We start from the raw sequence: 22,453 nt of genomic DNA, 5'->3' as shown, positions 1-22,453 counted from the left end.
ACAAAAAAAGGTTTTGTTTTCTCAATTGGACTCATGTTTTATCTTTTTTGGGTTTTTTTTGTTTTGTTTTGTTTTGGACTGACATGTATTATTAAGCACTGTGTCAGCTCAGTTTCTTTCCCATCTATTTCCTAATGGGTACCTTCTAAAGTGCAATTTTAACAAAGTACATATCTTTCCATGAACACTGTACACTGCTGCTACATAGTGCTTGTTCTAATAAAACTGTAAAACGCAGCTGACAATGTGTGTGATTTTATATAAAAGACAAGGCCACAAAAGAGAATGAATGTTGTTCAAATGACTTCAGATTTTACTGTAAATAGGACTACGGTTATTTTCACTATCAATTAATCAGTGGTTGTTTAAGTGAAAATAATTTAAAATGTCCTTCCAGAGTCCAAGATATCATCATCAAATGTCTTGTTTTGTTCAACCAACAGTCTGAATCCAAAGAATATTCAATTTGCAATGATATAAAACAGAAAAGCAGGAAACTCAGGAGCTTTTTGGGCATTTTTTTGCTTGACAAATGATGAGGAAAGGTTGCCAATCGACAAATTGTTTCAGCTATAATGGTAAATACTCCCAAATCACAGATCCTTTTAACACCCTATCGTGCGATCGACATGTGCTTTCTCATGTCTTCCTTATTAAACCACACAAATCAAGAGTGAATGGAGCAGCGCAAAGTTCCTGATGTAATTGCCTTTGTACCAACACAGCAGGACGTACTGCCTCGTAAATTGATGGCTGTCAAGTGGTCAGCTCCCTCGAGAGACGTTTCCATTACGCAGCAACAGCTCCTGGAGGCACAACAGTCGATTCAGGCAGCTCAGTATCAGCTACTGTACGAGCATTAACAGAAAACGACACTCATTAACATTTAGTGTTTGGGTTTATTTTCAGACTCATACACATGTTGTTGCTGCTGCTGTTATTCTCCACCAGGGTTCAGTTCATAAAGCAGATACCAGTCAGTTAATATTAAATATAATCACAGATTTTAGTTGTATGTACTATGAGGCACACTGCAAACAATAACAACAGACCAGCAGATTGGGAATATGTGTCTGTAGCAAAGTAACGTCATTTTACACTTTGACAGTTAACCTGATAAAGATTGTAGATTGTGTACACACAGATGGAAAAGAAAAAAAAAAAAATTCTATCTTGCTGTAAACCAAATTGCAGACTATACTTTCAAATTTAACAAGGTCAAAATAATCTCTTCTCTTCGATTCACTTTTACACATCAAGTTTTAAAACATTTTCAGGCAACTTTTATTAATTTAAAGTTTAACAGAAAGGCAGGTGTCTGAGGTAAATTAAAAGTTAAAGACCTTCAATGAACATCTGAGACAAAACTGTGGAATAAAAACTTAAATCAAGTCAAAGTAGACTGAAAGCATCTGCATCCTAAAAAAAAATATATATATATTTTCACACGCAACACAGTTATTTGTGGACAAATAAAGCACTGACAGCTCAAACTACGCACGTAAAAAGGAGTGCTTCATATTACTTATTGTTCTTCATTTACACATGTACATTTGTTTAAATATGCTGGACATCATAAAGTCCTAACAACTTCATGACAAAATTTCATTTCCATTTAATTTTTAATACTGAGTATGTTTGTCTCCTCACAAACACTGTTGTATCTTCACTTACTGTGGAACATGATCTGCTTTGATATACATTAATATAAAAATATACCTTGACCTCATATCGTCCGCAGGCAGGAAGACTAGTGGGAAGAACAATCTATAGCCTCATCCTGACTCGACATCAGCTGGTTTACGTGACAACGTGGGCAATGGTTGACTGTGGTGGTTTTACTTGATGGAAGCCATGATCTTGATATACTGAAGGGCGCTGTGTGCTGCGTCGTTGTGCGCGTTGCTACAGGAGATGCCTGTGCCGTGGCACACGGTGACGGGGGTGGTGGACAGTTCCGCCAAGCACTGATACTGGCCGTTTACCGTCAGCTCACCTGCAAAACACAGATACACACTTACTGTGACACAACCAGCAACAATGAACACACAACATCAAATTATCCTTTATATAACAGGAACAGCAGCCAACCAATAGAGTCTCTAACCTTTCTCATACAATAAAACAAAATAAAAACAATGTGATGACTGTACACTCTTGCTACTTTTATTCTTCTTTGCACCTGGGTTCATTAACCTCTTAACCCTCCTGTTGTCTTCCCGTCGATCATGCAACTTTTGTCCTCCCGTGTCAAAATTGACCCGGGAGGACAAAAGTCCACAGATGCTATCAATTTTAATAAAACACCCAAAATTCAATGAAAGTAGTGATCATTACTTTTACTTGCAAAGTGTGTGGTATGGAGCCATCCATGTGATTTCCAGGCAATTAGATGAAAGAAATCCATATTTCTGATATAAAAACATTTGAAAACGGGTCAAATTTGACCCGAGGACAACAGGAGGGTTAAACTCGCACAAGGATGCCAGCGTCCTCGGCCGACATTACTGCCTTTCAGAGGCTGTAATAGGCTCAGAAGATTCTGGTATCATATAAAACTAGAAGACCTAAGGCATCCATTAGTACCAACTGTCTCATGTTAGCTTGTCGGGAAGGGGGCTAAATAATGCTCCAAAGTTAGGCTAAATTTTGGCGAGGGGAAAAACTGGCATGGCCATTTTCAGAGGGGTCCCCTGACATCTCACCTCAATATATCTGAATGAAAATGGGGTCTATGGGTACCCACGAGTCTCCCCTTTACATACATGCCCACTTTATGCTAATCCCATGCAGTTCTTTGCATGCAGTATAAATGTGTTATCTTCACCTATTCTAAAAATTGTGTATATTAATATTTCTGCATACTGGGGTCCCTAAACAGTCTTGGAATAAATAAATAAATAGGGTATGACTGGAAAGCTGAGACTCTTGTGGATTCAATGAGCCCAACTGTTTTCATGTGTGATGATGTTAGAATATAGATTTTTTTATTTAGAGCATTTATAGGTGATCTTTTGTTTTGTTGAACAAATCTATCCACTGGTATTTTGTTTAAGTGTTTTTAATCATGCCTTGGCGCTGCAATGGATCCATAATCAGTATTGGTGTTGCATTTATCAGGCATTTTTCTTTAAAACTGTTAATTAAGGGCACCATTGTGGGTTAGGAGTGAAAATGCAGATTTTTGTTGCACCTCTCTTTCCCCTGGTTCATGTCATCTCTCCACTGTCGCTATAAAATAAAGGCAGAAAGAAATAACTGGGAAAAAAGTGCAGTCAATCCTCATGAGCAACTGCAGTTTCCTCAAAATGTCACTGGAATGAGTAACGATGTCCCACTTGGTGAATATAATTTCTCTCTCTAGTGTCTCCTTTGGAGGGGCAAAGACGCAAAGAGAAAATGGGAGTGAGGGAAGTGAGGAGGCACGTTAGCTGACTGGAAAAGCACCATGTTTCTTTAGCAACCAAGAAACGTTTTGTTCTTACCGATGTCAAAGTACGTGACCTCAAAGCCTTGCTCCTTGGACAGCTCCAACATCATCTGAATGTAATCTGTGTTGGGAATGCTCAGCGGGTTTCTTCTCAATAAAGAAATCTTCTCTGCTGTTGAGTTCCTTAAGTTCTCAAATCGGACACTTGGTGTGGGAGCCTGAAAAATGTAACACAACTCAAAAAATTTGGCACAAACGATCGATTTTTAAGCCAGAAACGTAGCAGCTGCCTCCTGTGGTCACTTCGCAAGGGCGAATAACATTTGACATACCCATGTGATTTCAGAGCAGCCTGACAGACTTTGAAGCTTTGCCACCATTTTCTCTGCAGCTGCCTTTTTCGCTGATTTTTTTGAATTTCCTACAGCTGTTGAAACATAAATCATAGATTAATAACAAGGTGAACAACAAAAAAAAACTTGCAGTTTCTTGCAAAGTCTCAAAAGCATCCATACCCTTCTCTGACAGGGACTCCAATCTACAAGTAACAGTGAATTCTCTCTTGTGTGGTGGACCAGCCTCCATTAAAACTGTGTATTCAGGAAGACGCCATCCTCTCTGCAACGCTAGTTCCTAGCATGGAAGGCAAAAAATGATTAAAAAAAAACAGCATTATAATACTATTAGTATATTTTTGTGCATACTACTGTGAGCAGGACATGCTTCCTATCAAACACACTGAATTACAGCCAAGTGGAGACATTTTTTTAATATCTGGAGGTAAATATTAAGCTTCCTCTTGCTATGGTTTAGTGTTTTTTACAAAATATCATTTAGTAGACAGAGACACTTGTTTATACAGTGTAGAATCACATGTACATAGAAGGACACAAGTACAAAGAAACAGCACAGCTATGACTCACATACCTGCAGAATCCCTACTGAGTTGGGATGGTTGTTTGTTTCTGCCGCTACACCATTACTCTCAGACTTCACAGGAACATTCCTGTTGGGATTACATCAAAGCGGTTACCACAGCTGCAACACATCAGCATTCACTACAGGCTGGCAGTGGAGCCGTCTGACATGTGTGTACTGCAACTCTGGATTGCTAAGGCTGCAGCTGATGATTATTTTTCATTATCAGTTAATAGGCAGATTACTATGTTGATAATTTGATGAGTCGCGTGGTCTATAAAATGTCAGAAAATTGTGAAAAGTTGCTATCATAGTTTCCTGAAAACCAAGTTGACGTATTCAAATTGTTTGAATTGTCCAACCAAAAGTCTAAAAGTCAGATATATTCAGTTTACTATCATAGAAGATTAAGAAATCTGACAAATTTCTCAAACAAGTTTGAGAAGCTGGAATCAGTGAATATGTGGCATTTTTTCTTTAAAAAAAAACAAACCTAAATGAATATTAAATGACTGCTGATTAATTTTATGTCCAGACTGTTTCTACTCACACTGTTCCAACGTCTATCTGCAGAATATTCAGGGCAGCTTCTGCAGCCACGTGTTTGGCTGCCTTTTTACTGGGACCTTGACCTGAAACAAAATACAGTAAGCCACACACGCACCAGATTATATAATATATTACAGAAATTAATTTACAGCCAGATGAAATGCACCTTAATCTCAAGCCACTGCGAGCCAAAATTTAAGATTTTTGTTCTAAATTTAAAAAGCAACTGTGCTTTAATGAATTATTCCAGAAAGTAAAGATTAACCCTGAGGGCTACTGAAAAGGACATTTTGGAAAAACATGAAGAAAAATCTGTCTGAAAATGAAGTGTATCCAAAGCCTTTCCTAGAGCGTACTGTTGTTAGATGTCAGATGTAGAGACTGGATTATTTTCTCATCACCTCAACACTAACGGCTTTATGAATGCTTCTTCTCTGGACCTGCACTGTTCTACGCCTGAAGTGAGATACCTTGGTTAAAAAACACAAGCCATATATGGGACATATTTAAGAGTATATCGCAACAACACACACGTGACAAATAAGAAGATGCAGGCTGGAGTCTCTCTGAATGAGGAGTGTGTGATATTTAACTCAAATAAAAGGCTTCATCTAGTGTCAGGCAGCTATCAACACAGCAGGGTTGTAACTCACCTGTGCAGCTAACGTCTCCGACTCTCACGCTGAAGACGAAGCTGGGTTGGTGAGCTTCTCCTTCCGCCTTCTCCATCACATACACGGGGAGGTTTCCGGTTTTGGTGCCGTACTCGTGCAGGACTTGTATCGGCGTCTTCCCTGGGCTGGCCCTCTGCGCTTCATCTGTATTCACGCTGTGTGTATTAAAAACAAACACTACCGTAAAAACTGCACTGTTGCAATAAAATGATTGTAATATACATCTGAGCTACAAACCAGGATAGTTAATGAGCCAGAAATAATGACTCCAGCAGGGAGAATTAAGCGGAACATTTTGTCAACACTTTTAATATTTACATGCCATATAATTAACTTTTTCAACAGATACTGGCAGCTTATTATGATCCACTAAAATTACTATTTCAGCTATGGATGGAATATCATTAGACTATTAGTAGCATTGCTGTTTACTATTAAGCTTTTTTTTCATAGTAAATTAAAAGATACTGATGACTCCAATAAGTTCTTTGGATAAAACCTCGACAGAACAGCAGCCAACTGATCAGCTGTGACATGTGATGACACACTAGAAAAGGTTTTTCAGTGGCCAGAAGAAGAGAAACCTGTGTAGAATATAACGCAACTTAATAAATCAACCCATTACTACACTGAGAAATGTAAATGGATTTGAAAATGTCCACCTTCATGTAAACTGAGGCAGACATAACTTTATAAACATATTTTAATTTAATGCAGTCCATTACAACCTCACCAAAAACTACAGCCTGGGAAATAACCAGAGCTGAGTTCATTACTTTCTGACAGCTTCAACAAATCAAACCTTACGATCCATAAAGGTTTATAATATTTATTGCAGGACTGGTGTACTGGATTACACTGCAGAGCTTTCTTTTCACTGGACTCAGTGTAACACATCTAGGCTTAAGGCTCTTGTACATCGTCTATTTTGATTTACTAAAGTAAAGTCTAGTCTCAACTGTCTTACTGTCAAATTGACCTTTGTGCACATATTTTGAATTTACTTGTGAGATTTTTCCACAATTTATAATGACCTAATGTTAAAAACAGGGATGAAACAGGAAGTCTTTAGGCATAATAAAACACTGAAGTCTGTACATACCACAGCAGCAAGCACTGTGTCTGAATCTTTGGTCTGTGAAACTAATTTTCATCTGGATAGATCAGATGTTTGAGGGTATTATGACCACGATTTCATTTTATTAGACTGCATATGAAATGCGAGCCTCGCTTAAGTGACCACAGAAATGACCCTGGATAAAATCTTGATTTCACAAAGCGGTTTTGAGTCCCAGAACCATTCTGCGCATTCTTGCTGAGCGCACTGAAGCTGATGTTAACTGAGGTCTGTGGCTTCGCTGCAGGGTATATAACTGGACTGAGCCTACAATTAGTTTTTACTTCATTGATCCAGGGAATTATCACTGAAAGTAAAGGTCTTGTTGCAGAAACACTCTGCTCACACTCATGTGCTGCAAACATTCACACTAAAGGCTGGCCAGTACGACCACAGAGCAGCTCCACTGGAGCATTTCATGAAGGATTTTACCCACACAGACCTATCGACAAGGCTGCTTCTTCAGACACCACATCTGCAACTGAATGACGGCCTCAACTTAAGTAATTATGAAATAAATGTCAAGTGGTGAATCAACACTGTTTTTTGTTTGTTTTTTTACATTAAATAGCACATTATTGAGAAAGCAGAATTAACAACAGTTACAAAAAACAGGATATAAGTTAACCATCCAATCAAGACATCAAAGCAAATAAATGTTTAAGAGAAAGATAAGAAAGTAAAAAAACAAATGTTACTATGATGCTCAAGGGTTGAAGTCATATTAGAGAGTTTTTCACATATAGATACAATTTTGTTGGTACTGCAATTCATGCTACCTTAGACTACTCAATTAGAAAAGGAGAAATAACATTAAAGGCATTGGGTAAAGCAATAAAGGGGTAAAGCAACAATTACAATAACATTAACGCTGCTTGCTAAAGAAATACGGCCGGCTAGCTGTTATTACATTTACATTCAGCTTTATTGCTTTACCCAATCAACAATTTAAGGGAATTGTTGGAGGAAAAACTACATATGAAACTACGTCTCAACCAACTTTTTCCCCTTTGGTTGTTATGATGCCAATTAAGTCACATCTAAGGCAGAAATTCTCCAATGACATGATAGAAACACTACTATGAACCACCGGCCAAATACTTTTCTCCATCCAGTCCTTGTTATACAATGATTTGTTTTTAACTGTAATAATCTATTATTCCATAAAGGTGTATTATATGAGCTGAAATTATGACTGTAAAAGAGTTTCCAATATAAAATGACCTGCTAGTGAAAAAGGGATCATTTAATTGGGAGTCTTTGAATGGTAAAATCACATTTAAGTAAAAATTCTACACCTCCCAACTCCTTGAATATTACTCTAGGCATATTGTACCAAAGGTTATTTTTCAGAAAAGATTTTAACGAATTGATTTTCAAGGTTAAATTAATAAAATCAATAGCTTGTATGCCTCCATCTTCAAATTCTTTAGTTGTCTCTGCTTTCTTAACATGGTGGATTTTCCTGATTGATTTTTTAATAGCTCTATTTGGAATAGCAATTGAATATGTCAGGTAGATGCACCTTGAGATGCTTTCCATTTTATAACCAAGAGACACAGTGTCCAGAATGCTATGAAGACTCGGGGCGTTTAAAATTGGGTGCCATGACTTCACCAGTTTCTGTGGGGAAAACCTAAATACAATCACTGCAAGAGAGAGAGAACACTTCCCCACTCAAACCTTCCTTGCATGAATTGAGGTTAAGAAATAATATTGATTGAATTGGGCTTAAGAAATCATATTGATTCACAGTGGCATTTTTAACATCTACATTTTTCGAAGGTTACTGGTTACTTATTGAGAAAAAAATGTAGCTTGTATTCAATAACATACTTGACAAATTCATTTAATGTGGCGTGTTCACCTAACTGCCCACTAGATAGCAGTATTAAAGCACAAATGACAACCTGTTGAATTTTCAGGAGGTTGGGGGGGGAAGAAAGAACTTTTATGAAGAGACTGCTGATTAGGAATCAGTTTCCCTGTTTAAAACACCAAATTTGTGTTTAGAAAGAAACAACCACAATTGTTCAAAAAGTTTGTGGAGGCCATTCTTTGTTCTCCTCAGCAACCAGAGTTCAAAATTACCTGCAAAAATTGATCCACGTCGCAAATTGACTGTCCCAAATACTAAATCATAGTTGTGTATGCCGCAGCCCAAACGTACCCACTAGCAAGGGCCCGTATGACAACAACGTAGGCATATGTATAGTTCAACGCAGCCCCTATATGTCAAAAAGGGGAAGGTATGATGACACCAACCAATAATACGGAAGCCGTAATGGTCCAAACGCCTCAACACGTTCAAAATGGACGTGTTAACAGGATATTTTCTGTCGTTAAGATGTACAAATTTGACGTATTAATGCGGACGCCGAACTAGACCTTTTGGTCCAATCTGTGTTCCATAAAATATTTTCAACTCATGCAAATACCGAATTACCCGAATTTAGCATATTAGCATCGCGTTATTCCCGTCATTCGCATCGCCCAGCGTGAACAGACGCGTCTTTGCATTGACTTTGTAAATAATCCCGCCGCGCGAAAAATTCACTTCAATTCAATTCACATTTGGTGTGAACACATCATCACAGTGATCGGGACACGTGCAGTTTTCAACTCACGGTATCCCAGACAGGCAAGACAGAAACATTTTTAATGCTCTAAAAGCATAATTTTTGTATCAAATGTCATTGAATATATTATATAATATAGTTATTTCAAAACTCTTACATGTAGTTATTCTCCATGAATATCTCACATTATGTAATATGCGCATCCAGTTAATTTCAATTAATAGCCCTTACAGGCAAATAACCACGTGACATTAATTAGCTAGCAAAACTTAAGTGAGATAAGTCAAAACTAAGAATAAGACACATAACTGATAGTTTAATGTTTAAATGTTTAATGCAAATGTAAACTAACTTAATTGGAATGATTAAAGTGATTGAAATGTTAATTGAAATATTAATTCATAAATCACGAAAGGTAATATATTCATTAACATTAATTATATATGAATAATATAATACAATAATGAATAATAATTCATTAACGATGGAGCAACAAACATCAGATGTATGTAAAATAAAGAAATGTCTCAGTTTGGTGTTTGAGTGTGTGTGAAAACTAAATATTTAACGATGTACAAAACTATTTGGATAAACTATGTAGTTTCTTCTTTTCTCAGGCACAGTGAGTGACAGCCTCGTCTTCCTCACACAATTAGGCCACACTTGTAGCACAGCCATTCCCCATCTGGAGCATCTCTGCAGTCGACACAGACGAGGCGATGCCGCAGCTCACAGGATTTGCGCTGCACCCAGTCATCCACCTCTGCCTCAGACCCTGGTGCTGTGATGTTCGTGCACACTGCATGGTGGTCGCTGTTTTCAGCAAGAGGATTTCTCTGTCTTTCTCTTCTCTTTCTATCCTGGCCCTTTTTCCGTCTTATTCTCTTTCTTGCTCTTCCTTCCTCTTTTTCTTCATCTCATCCATTTTCCTTCTCCGCAGCATCCAGGTTTTGCAGGATGACACTATATTCATCACTGGTGACGACCCTTGTTTGCTTGTCCGCATGAGAGGTCTTTCTTCAGGTGCATGTTTCACAAATGGTCCAGCCATTTTAGAAAGAACTCTGTGTTCATGTGTCCCTTCTATGAATAGCCGTACAGGCTGTCTGTTGGACCATCCAGAGCATACACTACACTGGGAATGCAGCGAGGATAGATGATGAAGGTCAGAATCCTGGTCCCTGCTGCACTGACGCAGCAGGGCAGAGTTATGTGCTCCCTGGTGGTCGTCTGCTGGCGGTAAACAATGCTTCTTTCCCTTCTGGCACAAAACCTTCTCCTTGGACTTGAGCTTTTCACCAAAACCTGTTTCATCACAGTTCCATACAAGCGAGGCTTATTGTGGAGACTGTGCATATTAACAATATTTCCCAGAAGTTTGAAGAAGGTCTCCAAACCCTCTGCTGTTGCCCCATAGACCCAGGCCTGATCTAGGGAGTCTGGTGTACTGCTGGTGAGCTCAGGGTGGCAGCCTTTGAAATGGGCCTGCCAGTTGTCGCTGAGGCCCTTCTGCACATTCACAAGTGTTTCAATGTTGCTGAAACAGCTTTTGATGATGTCCAAAGCCAGACATTTTATGATTTAAGAGGAAATCCATCATCTGCCATCCACACAATGTAGTCCACCATGCGTCCTTCTCTTCAAGGGTGATTGCTCTATGTGGATGAGGACCACAATCATGTTTCCCTGCCTTGTGGTTAGCCAAGGTGGATTTAGGTACCCCATTGATCGTCGAGACTTTCCTCACATTTTCCCCTGATTTTACGCTCTGCACTGTCAGAAGAAGTGTTTCCCTGCTGTAAGCCTTTTCTCTTGTCCCTGACATTCTTCCCTAACAAAAGAAAACATGTTCCCAGAGTTACAAGTTATTTATTGTTTTCATCATTGTAACATTACATTGATATTGTTTGTATTATTTTTTATAACAGCGGAGAGAAAAGACACCCAGGACACCCAGGAAGGGAGAAAAATGCTGAATCCTAACTCCTAGTCCACCAGGGAGGACCTCCCAGAACTGGATAAGAGGCTGCCCGTACTTAAGGAGCAGAAAAATATAATAAAACTAGAAATATCACCTTGCGATTGTATGCCTCTGACAACCAGTCAAGTTGCAGTTTACATCCATGTCTGTCCAGACTCATATAACATTTATAGTGAAGACTTTGAAGGAATTTAATAAAAAGGTATCAAGTGCATTTTCCTTGTATGTTCACATACTTGGCCAATAAAAGTGATTCTGATAGACCATAAAATTGTAGCCACAACAGTGGACAAAGCTTCAAATATGGATGTTACTGCAAAGAAGCTACAAATACTAAAACGTGGATACTTCAAACACATCTTCAACCTGGCAGCACAGAAGATTTATACAATCACCACAGTTTCAAGGTGGACACCCAAGATTAATGTCACTAATTCACTATCCGACCAAATGTGAAATATGGTCACAATCTCCCCTTCGGTTCCTGAGTAATGGCCAGAAAAGTCAAGTGTTTGGACACCGTGATGTCTGAAATACCGTCAAAGATGCTCTAAACCGTCTCCGATACCGTGAGACCATTACACGATATTTGGTGACCCATCAGATTTTGTGACCTGCAGTGTATGAAGAAGTACTGAGATCCTTTGCTTAAATAAAAGTATCAATACCACAATGTAAAAACACTTGATTACAGGCAAAAATCCTGCATTTAAAATCATAATTAAGTATGGAAGTATTACCAGCTAAATTTACTCAAGTAAAAGTAGGATTTTAAATGCAAGGTTTTTAACTTACAATTAAGTATTTCTGCATTGTAGTATTGATACTTTTACTTAAGGATCTGAGTACTTCTTCCAACACTGCAGGTAACAAAATACGGTGTAACACCGGCCAAAGCTAAGTAGGTTAACGTTAGCTCACATTAGCATGTAACGCTAACGTCATAGTTTGCAGTCAAAAATTAACTTTCTGTGACGTTCACATCATGTTGTTGATATTTCTTTGGTTAAATACAAGCGACATAACTCAACTTCTTTGCTAGTATCTTTAAAGTATCACATTTGGACGTATTAGCTGTAAGTGCAATAAAAACATTAGGCTAACGTTTAAAAAAAAAAAAAAGCTCATTAACGCTGCTTACTAAAGAAAATCAGCCTGTTATTAACATTTTTCTTACAGTTTCATTTTTCTAGAACTGTCATTCACATTCATTAAACTTGAGACGTTTTACAGCACCGATTTTAACCTAATGGCTGCATTTTAACAGTTAGAAGAAACACGGTCAACCTGTCATTGTTTACGGTTAGCAAATATATCTTTAATCACACTGTAATCAATATAGTAAATCAACTAACCTCGTGTCGGCGGAGGTTTGCCCTGATGTAGCCTGATATCCCTCCTGAGACATGTTTGCTCTTTTCTGTCGTTTGCACGCCGACTGGAGACTCTACTGCTGGTAAATGAAAGAAAACCCAAAACACCACTTTAAGGTATTTTCCTGAGCATCTAGTATTGTTATTGAGAGGATTATAAAGTGCCCTAAAGATGCTAACAAATCTTCATCATGAGCCTGACCGGGGAAATAATCGAAGATAACATCATATCAACATCCAGGTCAGCTGCGGGTCAACTACAGCCAGTGTCTGGAGAAAGTGTCTACTGCCACCTACTGATGATGGTTGACTGGGTGACTGAGGGCTGCATTTTACTGCTACTGCCGCATATTAAAGACATTTAACTCCTAAATGACCTTCAGAGATAGATTACTCAGATTTCCAATACTACTAACCAGAATTTTTTAAAAGTACTTATATAAATTAAAGTCCCCCTCCACTCAAAAATGTGTTTTTCTTCTTCTTGTTTCTTCACTTGGATGTTTGAGTCTCACTGTGCAGAATGATGTATGTGCAGAGTTTGACACCAGAAGGTTGTTTTCAAAGTCATCTGCTGGGAGGGAGTAGATGTCATTTTAAGACTTTTCATTAGATAACTGAACTTTTTTTTATTGTGGAAAAACCATATCGGACACAAACTATTATTCAAAGTAGAGTATTTATATACATCTTGAAACATGTCTGAAGAGGATCTTTAAGTATTTAATGCAAAGGCAGATACTTGGAATAAGCCAAATCTTAGAAATGACATTCAAAGGCAATTGAGGTAGGCAGGTATGAAGGTGTGAAGAGCAGTGTTTATGTGTTTGTTTTGATTTTTGTAATGTTGAGAATTAATTAACTTTGTTTCATTGCCCAATTAGAATAAATAAACTATTTGAAAAGAACAATTAAACAATCCTGATTTGGTTGTCTGTAGAGTTGGCTTTTTAATATTTTTATTTATCTTGTTTTACTTTGTGCATTATGATTTGTGATCATCTTGGTTGTTGTTGCTGTCTGGTGTCTTGTAGGCCCATGCAAATGTGGTGCAGGATCAATCAATCATCAATTAATCAATATGATTAGAGGTATTTAGATTGTGAGATCAGAAACACAGCAGCAGTGATACAGTTTCCTGGTGATACTTTAAATTTAATAGTGGGGCTTCAACTAACAATTGTTTTGCTTATCAATTAAACTGTTGATTATTTTTGTGATTGACTTAATCGATTAGTAAATAAAATGAAATGTATGAAAAATGCCCGTCAACAGTCAGAGGTGACACCTTCACATTGTTTGTCATGTCTTAACAACACTTGAATGAATGAATGAATCATCAGTTATAAAAACTGCTCAAGATTTATTGTCTATTGATCAAATCATCCATTAATCACTAGCACTAATTAAAAGATCCAAATGTTTTATTCTCATGCAAATTTGTGGCATTATGGTCAGTTCAGCGTGCGCATGCAGAACGACTGCACTGAAGATTCAACAAGTTATGAATGAATAAAATTCAAATTTTCATAACAGTGCTTTGTAAGAGTTTATTGTTATCACTGCTTGTGTGACAACCACACAGTATGTATACAGTCATTAAATACATTAAATGACATTTAAGTAACAATAATGAAATCACATTTGGGGAATATACCACTACTGTGCTGGTGGTACCAGGAATCTAATAGTTCTTATATAGTAGGATTCTGGGGATCAGAAAGACCACTTTGTTCCTGAGCGTGAAGGCTGGTTAAGGCATCTGCTTTTTTTCACCGGTGATATCAGTCCTCTGGCTAACGTCTGCATTCACTTTTGTCAGGACAAACACAATGTCGAACTCCCCGGGAAAAATAAAACACATTGTGTGAGATGGTGAACTAAAAAGCTACTAATAATACTTATAATTGATTATTCTCTGATCCAAATTATCATATGTAACTTAAGTAATTAAACTTATAGGTGGAAAAGTGGAAAAAGTAAAATTAAGCAAAATTTAGTGAAACTAAGAAATAGTCAGACACCTCATTGTTTGTGTTTGTAACAGTGGAGGCTGGTCCATAGAGGCAGAGGAGATTGTTCCCCCTCTATTTTTTTGATAGGCAAGAGGGAGATTAAAATATAAAAAAGAATATTTGGTTGAAATAAACCATTACCAAATCTCAGTATTATTTATAAAAAAAATTCTCTCTTTGGAAGCAGCGTATGTGAAGTGGTGGTGGGGAGCAGTGGAGGGGGAGTGGGGGACAGAGGAGGACAGGTGCCTGCCATGGATGTATAATAAGAGCTGGATAGGGCGCTGCTGCTCAGCCTTGCAGCCAATTTTTACCCAGTGGCCACTCGCGGTATTGGAGCGAAAAATCCCCCTCCGGCCCAAAAAGGATTTTCCCTATGGACCACCATTGTAAAATAGACTGTAAAACTGTTGACAGGACCCCTCGAACTGCAAACAGCGTCAGTTATGACTCTTTCTGTAATGAACTTTTGATCTATGAAGGCTTTGTGTTTGTAAAACTTCCCTCGAGCCGAGAAAAGCGATTTCAAAATCCGTGATATCATCATAATGTAAAATCTATTGGCCGAGCAGGAGATATTACTGCGCACATTCAGTGGGCTAAACAATGCGGAAACAAACCCAGAAGCTAGAAACTTTTGGGGCGTATGCACCAGGCGAACAATTTCTAGGTGAATAGGGTCTGAAGTGAACTCTCAACTAACGGCTGTAACAGGAGTTGGGACGGATTGCTAAGGTGAGAGAGGAGTGTTGGTGACAACGATACATGGTTAAAACTTTGCGGAAAACCATTAGAGCAATTTGACGTTTGACACGTTTGTCAGTAGGAGGACGCAAGCAGGGAGAGCTTACTAGAATGGGGAAAACAAATGATGAAGAAAGCAGTGACGGGTCGGGACAACTATGTTGTGAAGGAACCAGAGTGGGGAGATTCTGACATAGTTGAAAGTGATGACAGTATGGAGGTAAGTCAGGGTAGTGAGAGAATGAGAGAGAAAAGAGGGAGTGAGTTTGCTGGTAACAGCTCAAAGAAAATCAAGGGTAGTGGAGGTTTTGATGGAGGAAGGGAGGAGAGAACTCAGGAAGGCCTGGAGTTTAAAATTATACTGAGATTTGGCGAAGAGAAGGGAATCTCCTCAATGAGTCCGGCAAAATTAACAACCGTATTGAGGAACCAGGTTGGTGATATACATATGGCTAAGGTTTTGAAAGATGGAAATCTGTTGATTATTTGCAGGAATGAAGAACAGAGAGATAGGGCTGGAAGGATGAAAGAAGTAGGGCGGTTTAAAGTGGCAAGTATAAGTTGTGTTGAAAGAGGAAGTAAGTGGAGTAAAGGAGTGATTTGGGGGGTGCCAGTTGGAGTCACAATGGAGGAAATTAAATCACACTTAAAAGGAGGAACCCTGAAAGGTGCTCGGCGGTTGCAGATAACTCGAGAGGGAGTGAGGAAAGACAGTGAACATGTTGTACTAGAATTTGAGGACGAAGTGCTCCCAAAGAGAGTGACTCTAGGCTTCTTGAGCTATACTGTAAGAGAATACGTGCCAAAGCCAATGAGGTGTTACAACTGTCAAAGGTTCAGCCAAGACATGCAAAGGCAGAAGATGTGCCAGATGTGATGAACAACCAAAGTGCTGTAACTGTGGTGGCAATCACAGTGTGTCTTATGGGGGATGTGAAGTGGTGAAAAGGGAAAGAGAAATACAGCAGGAAAGAGTTCAGAATAAGATTACATATGCAGGGGCTGTGAAGATGGTGAGTCAGAGAGGAGGAAATATTGAGAGAAACAGAACAGATACAGGGACCATAAAAGAAGCAGATCAGGAAAGTGAGGGAAAAGTAAAGGTTGATTTAAAGAAGTTAGTCACATTCATAGCAGGGGTAGTAAATGCTACAATGGAAGTTAGATCCAAAACGGAGAGAATACAAATAATTGTGAAGGCAGCAGCTCATCATCTAGATATCAGTGGACTGACTTGGGAAGAGGTAAGAAACGATCTCAGTACTCAAGCAAGTCAGGAGCAGTCATGGGTTGGATAGCACTAATCATGGTCATTTAGAGAGGTAAGTATAGGAAATGAGCAAGAATATGTAACTGTAGAGATATGGACAAGTGAGGGTAAGTTTGTCATTATTAATTATTATAATCCTTGTAAAAGGCTAGATTTGAGTAGATTAATACAAATTGAAGGGATAGATGGTGATAGGGTGTTGGTATGTGGGGATTTTAATGCTCACAGTACATTATGGGGAGGAACACGAACAGATGCAAATGGTGAGGTAATTGAGGAACTATTAGAAGAGAAAAGAATGGTTTGCTTAAATGATGGGAGAGGGACTAGATAAGATGTGCACACAGGGAACACTTAGATTTAACTTTAGTCACGAGGGAGTTAGCGGGAATATGTGAGTGGGAAGTGTCCGAAGAATCATCAATAGGTAGTGATCATTTTCCAGTCTGGTGTAGGATATTGCTACAAAAAAATAAGGAAGATAGGGAAATATCAGGGAAGTGGGTATTTAGTAGTGCAAACTGGGAAATGTTTAATTATATATGTGAGAGAGAAATGGATAAAATAGACTTAAATGGAGATATTGAGGAGATTGATAAAAAGGTGGAAATAACATTACTGGAAGCTGCTAAACAGTCCATTTCTAAAAGTAAAGGAAGAATGAAGAGGAAAGCAGTTCCCTGGTGGACAGATGAATGTAGTAAAATAGTGAAAGAGAGGAATAGAGCTCTCAGGTTATTAAGAAGAACTCATAATGTACAGAATTTAATCAGATATAAACAAGAGCAAGCAAGGGTCAGGAAAATTATATGTAAAGCAAAAAGACAAAGCTGGCAGACTTTTTGCAATAAAATAGGAAGATCAACACCTGTGGGAGAGGTTTGGGGCATGATTAGGAGCATGAGAGGAGTCAGAAGGGAATGGCAGTATCCAGTACTGAAGATGGGGGAAGAAACAGCAGTATCTGATGAAGAGAAAGCAGAGATGTTAGCAAAGGCATTTACTCAAATCCATAGTTCTGATAATTTGACTGAAAAGGGTAAGAGAGGAAGGGAAATGACTAGTTTGGCTCATCCTGGAAGTCTTGAGAGAAGGGAAAATACTAACAGTGCAATGGATGCTCCATTTACATTGGAAGAAAGGAAGAGGGCAATAACAAAGTCTGGACTAACATCTCCTGGGAAGGATGAAATCTGTTATGTTATGTTAAAACATTTAGGAGTTTCAGCATCTAGGAAACTGCTAGCTCTCTATAATAAAGTATGGGAAGTGGGAAAATTACCAACAGGTTCAAAAGAGGCAGTGATTATTCCTATCAGGAAACCAGGGAAGGACCCATCAAATCCAATGAACTATAGACCGATAGCACTCACGTCACATGTAGGTAAGATAATGGAAAGAATGATTACAGAAAGATTAGGATTTTTTATGGAAAGCAGAGGAATTCTTTCACCTCATCAGAGTGGATTTAGGAGGGGTAGAGAAACTATGGACCCTGTTATATGTCTGGAAACAAAGATTAAGAAACCACAAGTTAATGAAGAATCTGTAGTGGCAGTTTTTTTTGACTTAGAAAAGGCATATGATATGGTTTGGAAGGAGGGGTTAATGAACAAATTAAATATGATGGGAATAGTGGGAAGAGCCTATAATTGGATTAAAGACTTTTTATTTGATAGATTTATTCAAGTCAGAATTGGGACAGCCTTAACATGAAGATATATGGTAGATAACGGTACCCCTCAGGGCAGTGTTATTAGCCCTAACTCTTTTCCATCATGATAAATGATGTATTTTCTCAAGTTCAGGATGATATTGGACGATCATTGTTTGCTGATGATGGAGCTTTGTGGAAAAGAGGAAAGAATATTGATCATATTATAAATAAAATGCAACTGGCAGTTAACATAGTAGAAAAATGGTCATACTCTTGGGGGTTTAAGTTGAAATAACCAAAACATTAATGTTCACTAAAAAGAGAGGTGTTGACACAGATAAAGATATACGGACAAAGAATAGAGCAAGTGAGAGTCTTTAGATTTTTGGGTGTGTGGTTTGATGAAAAGTTAACATGGAATGAACATATCCAAGTGTAAAAAGATACTGAATGTGATGAGATGTTTAACAGGATCAGAATGGGGAGCAAGCAGATCTGCAATTAAAAATATCTATGTCGCGCTGATTAGAGCAGTATTAGATTATGGATATATTGCCTACGGTTCAGCAGCAAAAACATCATTAAAGAAGTTGGAAGTGGTGCAAGCTCAAGCGTTAAGACTGTGTTGTGGTGCTTTAAAAACGACTCCTGTGTCCGCTCTTCAGGTTGAGATGGGTGAATTGCCGCTGCACATCAGACACAAACAGTTAATGATGAACTACTGGACAAATCTTCAAGGGTATTCTGAAGATCACAATCCAACAAAAAAAGTACTTCTACCTTGCTGGGAGAGAGAAAGGGCCAAAAGGGAATGTTTTGCGTGGAGCAGTGAGACAATTGCTAAAGATATGTCGTTAAATCAGAAAAGATATATCCCTACAGTGCCATTATCAGTAACACCACCCTGGTTGTTCCCATCAGTGTCAATTGATTTCTATATTCTGGAAAAAGTGCAGGTACATAAAGATTTTGGAAATATTGCAGTTTTTGTTGAAGATAGGTTACAAACATTATATCAAACATTCATACCAGTATACACAGATGGATCCAAGAATCCTAAGACAGGGAGCACAGGCTTTGCTTTGAGTATACCAACCTTAAAAGTTTCTGTGAAAAGAAGAACGTCAGATCATTTGTCAGTTTATACAGTCGAGATGATAGCAATTGCAACAGCATTACAACGGATAGAGGAGTTGCAAATTAAAAAGGTTATTCTTTGTACAGATTCATGTTCTGCATTAATGTCATTACAGTCATATACATCTCACAGTAGGCAGGATATAGTTAATGAGATACATGAAACTCTGTACAGATTTAAAAATATGAACATTTTGATAACATTTATGTGGGTACCAGCACACAGAGGGATTAAGGGCAATGAAATGGTGGATGCATTAGCAAAACAGGCACTGAAGCATGAGGAGATCATGGAAATTTCACTCAGTAAATCGGAAGCAAAAGGAATAATCAAAAGAAACATCATTAAAGATTGGCAGCACAGATGGGATACAACAAATACAGGACGACACCTCTATGCAGTACAGAGAGAAGTGGGCCCAGCGAGATCAGCTAAAAGAAGTACCAAAGAGGAGAACATATTAACAAGGCTGAGGGTAGGACACACCAGACTAAATAAAACACTGCATTTAATAAACAAACATCCCTCAGGATTATGTGACCTATGTCAAATAGAGGAGTCAGTGGAACATGTCATTTTGCACTGCAATAAGTATTCTCGAGAGCGAGAAGTATTAAAGAGAGAAATCAGGAAGATTGGAGGGGAAGTTTGAAAAGTATATTTACAATTGGGTTAGGGAGTTTATTCCACTACTTGAAAGAAAATGGATTGATCAACAGAATTTAGTATTCAGGACATCTTCCTTTTGGGTTTTTTTGTTTTTGTTTTTTGTTTTTTGTGTGTGTAGCCCCAGAGCTGGCTGTAATTATAAATTTAGCCACTGCAGGTTGTTATATTTGGATGGAGTGCATGTATGAGTGTGTATGGGCATCTATGTAATCGGGGGCTTTTAACTTACTTTTCAAAGTGGGGGGCAGTGAAGGTGTGTGTATATATGTGTGTGTCTCTGAGAGAGGGAGAGAAAGGAATAATGTGACCTGCAGCCCATATAAATTACATTTCTAGCTGCGCGCACACACACACACACACACACACACACTAATTGGACCCTTGGACATCCATATCAATACAAACACACCATTTTCAGATGAATAAATTTGCTACAATGTCCTGCAAAATTTGATAATGCCTGACATAGCCCCTAGTGCAGATTTTTAGCTCCACTGCTGGTCAGACTCTGAGAGCAGAAAAATCATCAGGATGTTTGTTTGTTCATACTGGCTGTTATGAATTCTGCAGCCTGTAGGGGACGCTAACATCACCTTGCTTTGTTACTGTTGTTGTTCTTCATCATGTTGTGATGCTGCTGTACTGTTATTAACCCTGCAGATGTCTGTCTGGTCTTGGATGCTGCTGGTGCTCCTGCTGCCTGCTGCAGGCAGTTTGGATGTTGAGAACTGGCTGACTCCTACTGTAAAAATCATCAGGACAGAGTGAGTGGACTAACACTAACACATTCTGACTGCATTTATCTTATTTAAAATAAGAAACAGAAATCCAAGGCTCAGTTCACCTTAAAACAATTATCTTTTGGCAGGTACAACATAAGTAAACAGTTTTGTGTGGCTGTAAACATCCCAGTAGGCCAGAACCCAGACCAACTGCTTGACGTCCTCCAGAACGATCGATATGAAAAGGTTGAAGAAGTCATGAAGAATAATACTGATCTGTACATCGGCACCAGGGTGGTTGCAGCTAAACCTCATGTTGAAGATGCAGAAGTCCGTGTTCTGCCCAACATGGATGGCTTGTACATCGGCACCAGGGTGGTTGCAGCTAAACCTCATGTTGAACATGCAGAATTCCGTGTTCTGCACAACATGGATGGCTTGTATAACCAAAGTCAAGATAACTTCCTGGTCTTCTACACATACCTCTCCCCATGTGCACTACAATGTGCAAATCCAGGTTACAGAAAAAATATCCTTAACACCATTTGGGAAATCCCATCATGTTGGGGAGAACGATACGCCCTTGTGTTTGGGAAACCGTGCACTCGTTTAGGAGAGTTTGAAATTACCAGGGAGCAGTTAAAAAAATCCTTTATACATCTGAAAGAAAAAGGTGTCACAAACATATTCCGTTGTTACTTTCAAAATGTCTATCAGTGCCACAGCTGTTCCCCAGATCAAAATCAAAATGTATCTGAGGTCTGTCTTGAGGGAGCTGAGTCAGAGCAGGGAGGAAGTGCAGGCAGCAGTCAGGATGTGAGTACAGGAGGAAAGAGAGGCTCCGCTGAAGGCACAAGCAGAAGTGCTACTGCAAAGAGACAAAAAGGTCCAAAGTGACCACGACATGAGCATCAGCAGCAGTAGAAGCAGCAGTGGAGGCAGCAGTAGAGGTTAAAGGAGTCCTTGAGTCTGATGTGATTCAGCTGATTTATTAGAACCTGAACACAAACCCAGAGTCTTCCTGAGAGAGATTATATATGCTTAAAATGTAGTCATTTCTTTTCCTTTAACAAACACTGTTGATTCAATTATTAAATTACAGAAACTGAAAGTCAAGTGTTGAAAAAACAAAGACTTACAAAAGTCATGTAATGTGTACTCTCGACTGAATCTTTATCTGAATAAAGCTCAGCTTCAGCATCCAACCTGCTGTCTGTGTTTTACTGCAAACCTTCATCTGAAAAATTAGCTTCATACATGACTAAATGGTTTTGGCAGATATGTTCGTCTGTGTCAGGTCTGAATTAGACACATAAACTTTATATAGTTTGCATCATTACTTTGTATGCTTTTCTAAACTCCACCCCAGTTCTTTGATTAATTAATTCACAACATCATAACATCGATGAACATTCTGATGATCAATTATTGAAACTGTGTGATATAATCAAACTCTTTGATCAGGCTTCAGACACATTTTGGCCAATAGATTTTACACCAACTTTCATCATCTGTGTTTATCTTAAAAGTATGTTCAATATATGCTCAAAATGAACCACAGTTACTCTGAAGTATATTTATATTTAATACGGCTGCACCATGATTCAATATTAAACT

The 22,453-nt window shown here is 38.5% G+C and overlaps 2 protein-coding genes across 7 annotated transcripts; one reads left to right on the top strand and one right to left on the bottom strand.

The window, feature by feature from the left end:
• Positions 1-879: 879 nt before the first annotated feature.
• Positions 880-12,854, bottom strand: prkra (protein kinase, interferon-inducible double stranded RNA dependent activator). Of its 2 annotated transcripts, none has more exons than XM_044364885.1 (8): positions 12,604-12,854; positions 5,551-5,726; positions 4,899-4,980; positions 4,358-4,436; positions 3,946-4,063; positions 3,763-3,857; positions 3,486-3,648; positions 880-1,996 (listed from the first exon to the last, which is right to left on the bottom strand). In XM_044364885.1, exons 1-8 carry the CDS (start codon positions 12,654-12,656, stop codon positions 1,839-1,841), a joined length of 924 nt encoding a protein of 307 aa, XP_044220820.1. In that variant the 5' UTR covers positions 12,657-12,854; the 3' UTR covers positions 880-1,838. The 2 variants fall into 2 exon arrangements, with proteins under 2 accessions (XP_044220820.1, XP_044220821.1); XM_044364886.1 differs by lacking the exon at positions 12,604-12,854 and adding an exon at positions 8,780-9,068.
• A 2,169-nt stretch (positions 12,855-15,023) lies between these two features.
• LOC122991683 (probable RNA-directed DNA polymerase from transposon BS) lies at positions 15,024-22,041 on the top strand. 5 transcript variants are annotated; one of them, XM_044364883.1, is made up of 5 exons: positions 15,032-15,371; positions 15,460-15,600; positions 20,775-20,878; positions 20,983-21,118; positions 21,200-22,041. In XM_044364883.1, the coding sequence occupies exons 2-5, from the start codon at positions 15,505-15,507 to the stop codon at positions 21,731-21,733; spliced, it is 870 nt and encodes a 289-aa protein (XP_044220818.1). In that variant the 5' UTR covers positions 15,032-15,371; positions 15,460-15,504; the 3' UTR covers positions 21,734-22,041. The 5 variants fall into 4 exon arrangements, with proteins under 5 accessions (XP_044220815.1, XP_044220816.1, XP_044220818.1 ...); XM_044364882.1 differs by having other exon boundaries at positions 20,983-22,041; XM_044364880.1 differs by lacking the exons at positions 20,775-20,878; positions 20,983-21,118; positions 21,200-22,041 and adding an exon at positions 15,873-20,182 and having other exon boundaries at positions 15,024-15,371.
• The last annotated feature ends 412 nt before the right edge of the window (positions 22,042-22,453 follow it).

This window comes from Thunnus albacares, chromosome 11 (assembly GCF_914725855.1).
Source record: "Thunnus albacares chromosome 11, fThuAlb1.1, whole genome shotgun sequence".
In the NCBI taxonomy this organism is placed as follows: domain Eukaryota; kingdom Metazoa; phylum Chordata; class Actinopteri; order Scombriformes; family Scombridae; genus Thunnus; species Thunnus albacares.
Note: the sequence above shows the minus strand (reverse complement) of the source record. Positions and strands in the feature narration are given on the sequence as shown.

Coding starts and splice junctions, on each gene's coding strand:
- prkra (XM_044364885.1), bottom strand. CDS start 12,656: ATGTCTCAGGAGGGATATCAGGCTACATCAGGGCAAACCTCCGCCGAC. Junction 4,437..4,898: donor CAGATAGACGTTGGAACAGT/GTGAGTAGAAAC, acceptor TAATCCCAACAG/GAATGTTCCTGTGAAGTCTG. Junction 3,649..3,762: donor GCTGCTCTGAAATCACATGG/GTATGTCAAATG, acceptor TACATTTTTCAG/GCTCCCACACCAAGTGTCCG.
- LOC122991683 (XM_044364880.1), top strand. CDS start 18,727: ATGAACATATCCAAGTGTAAAAAGATACTGAATGTGATGAGATGTTTA.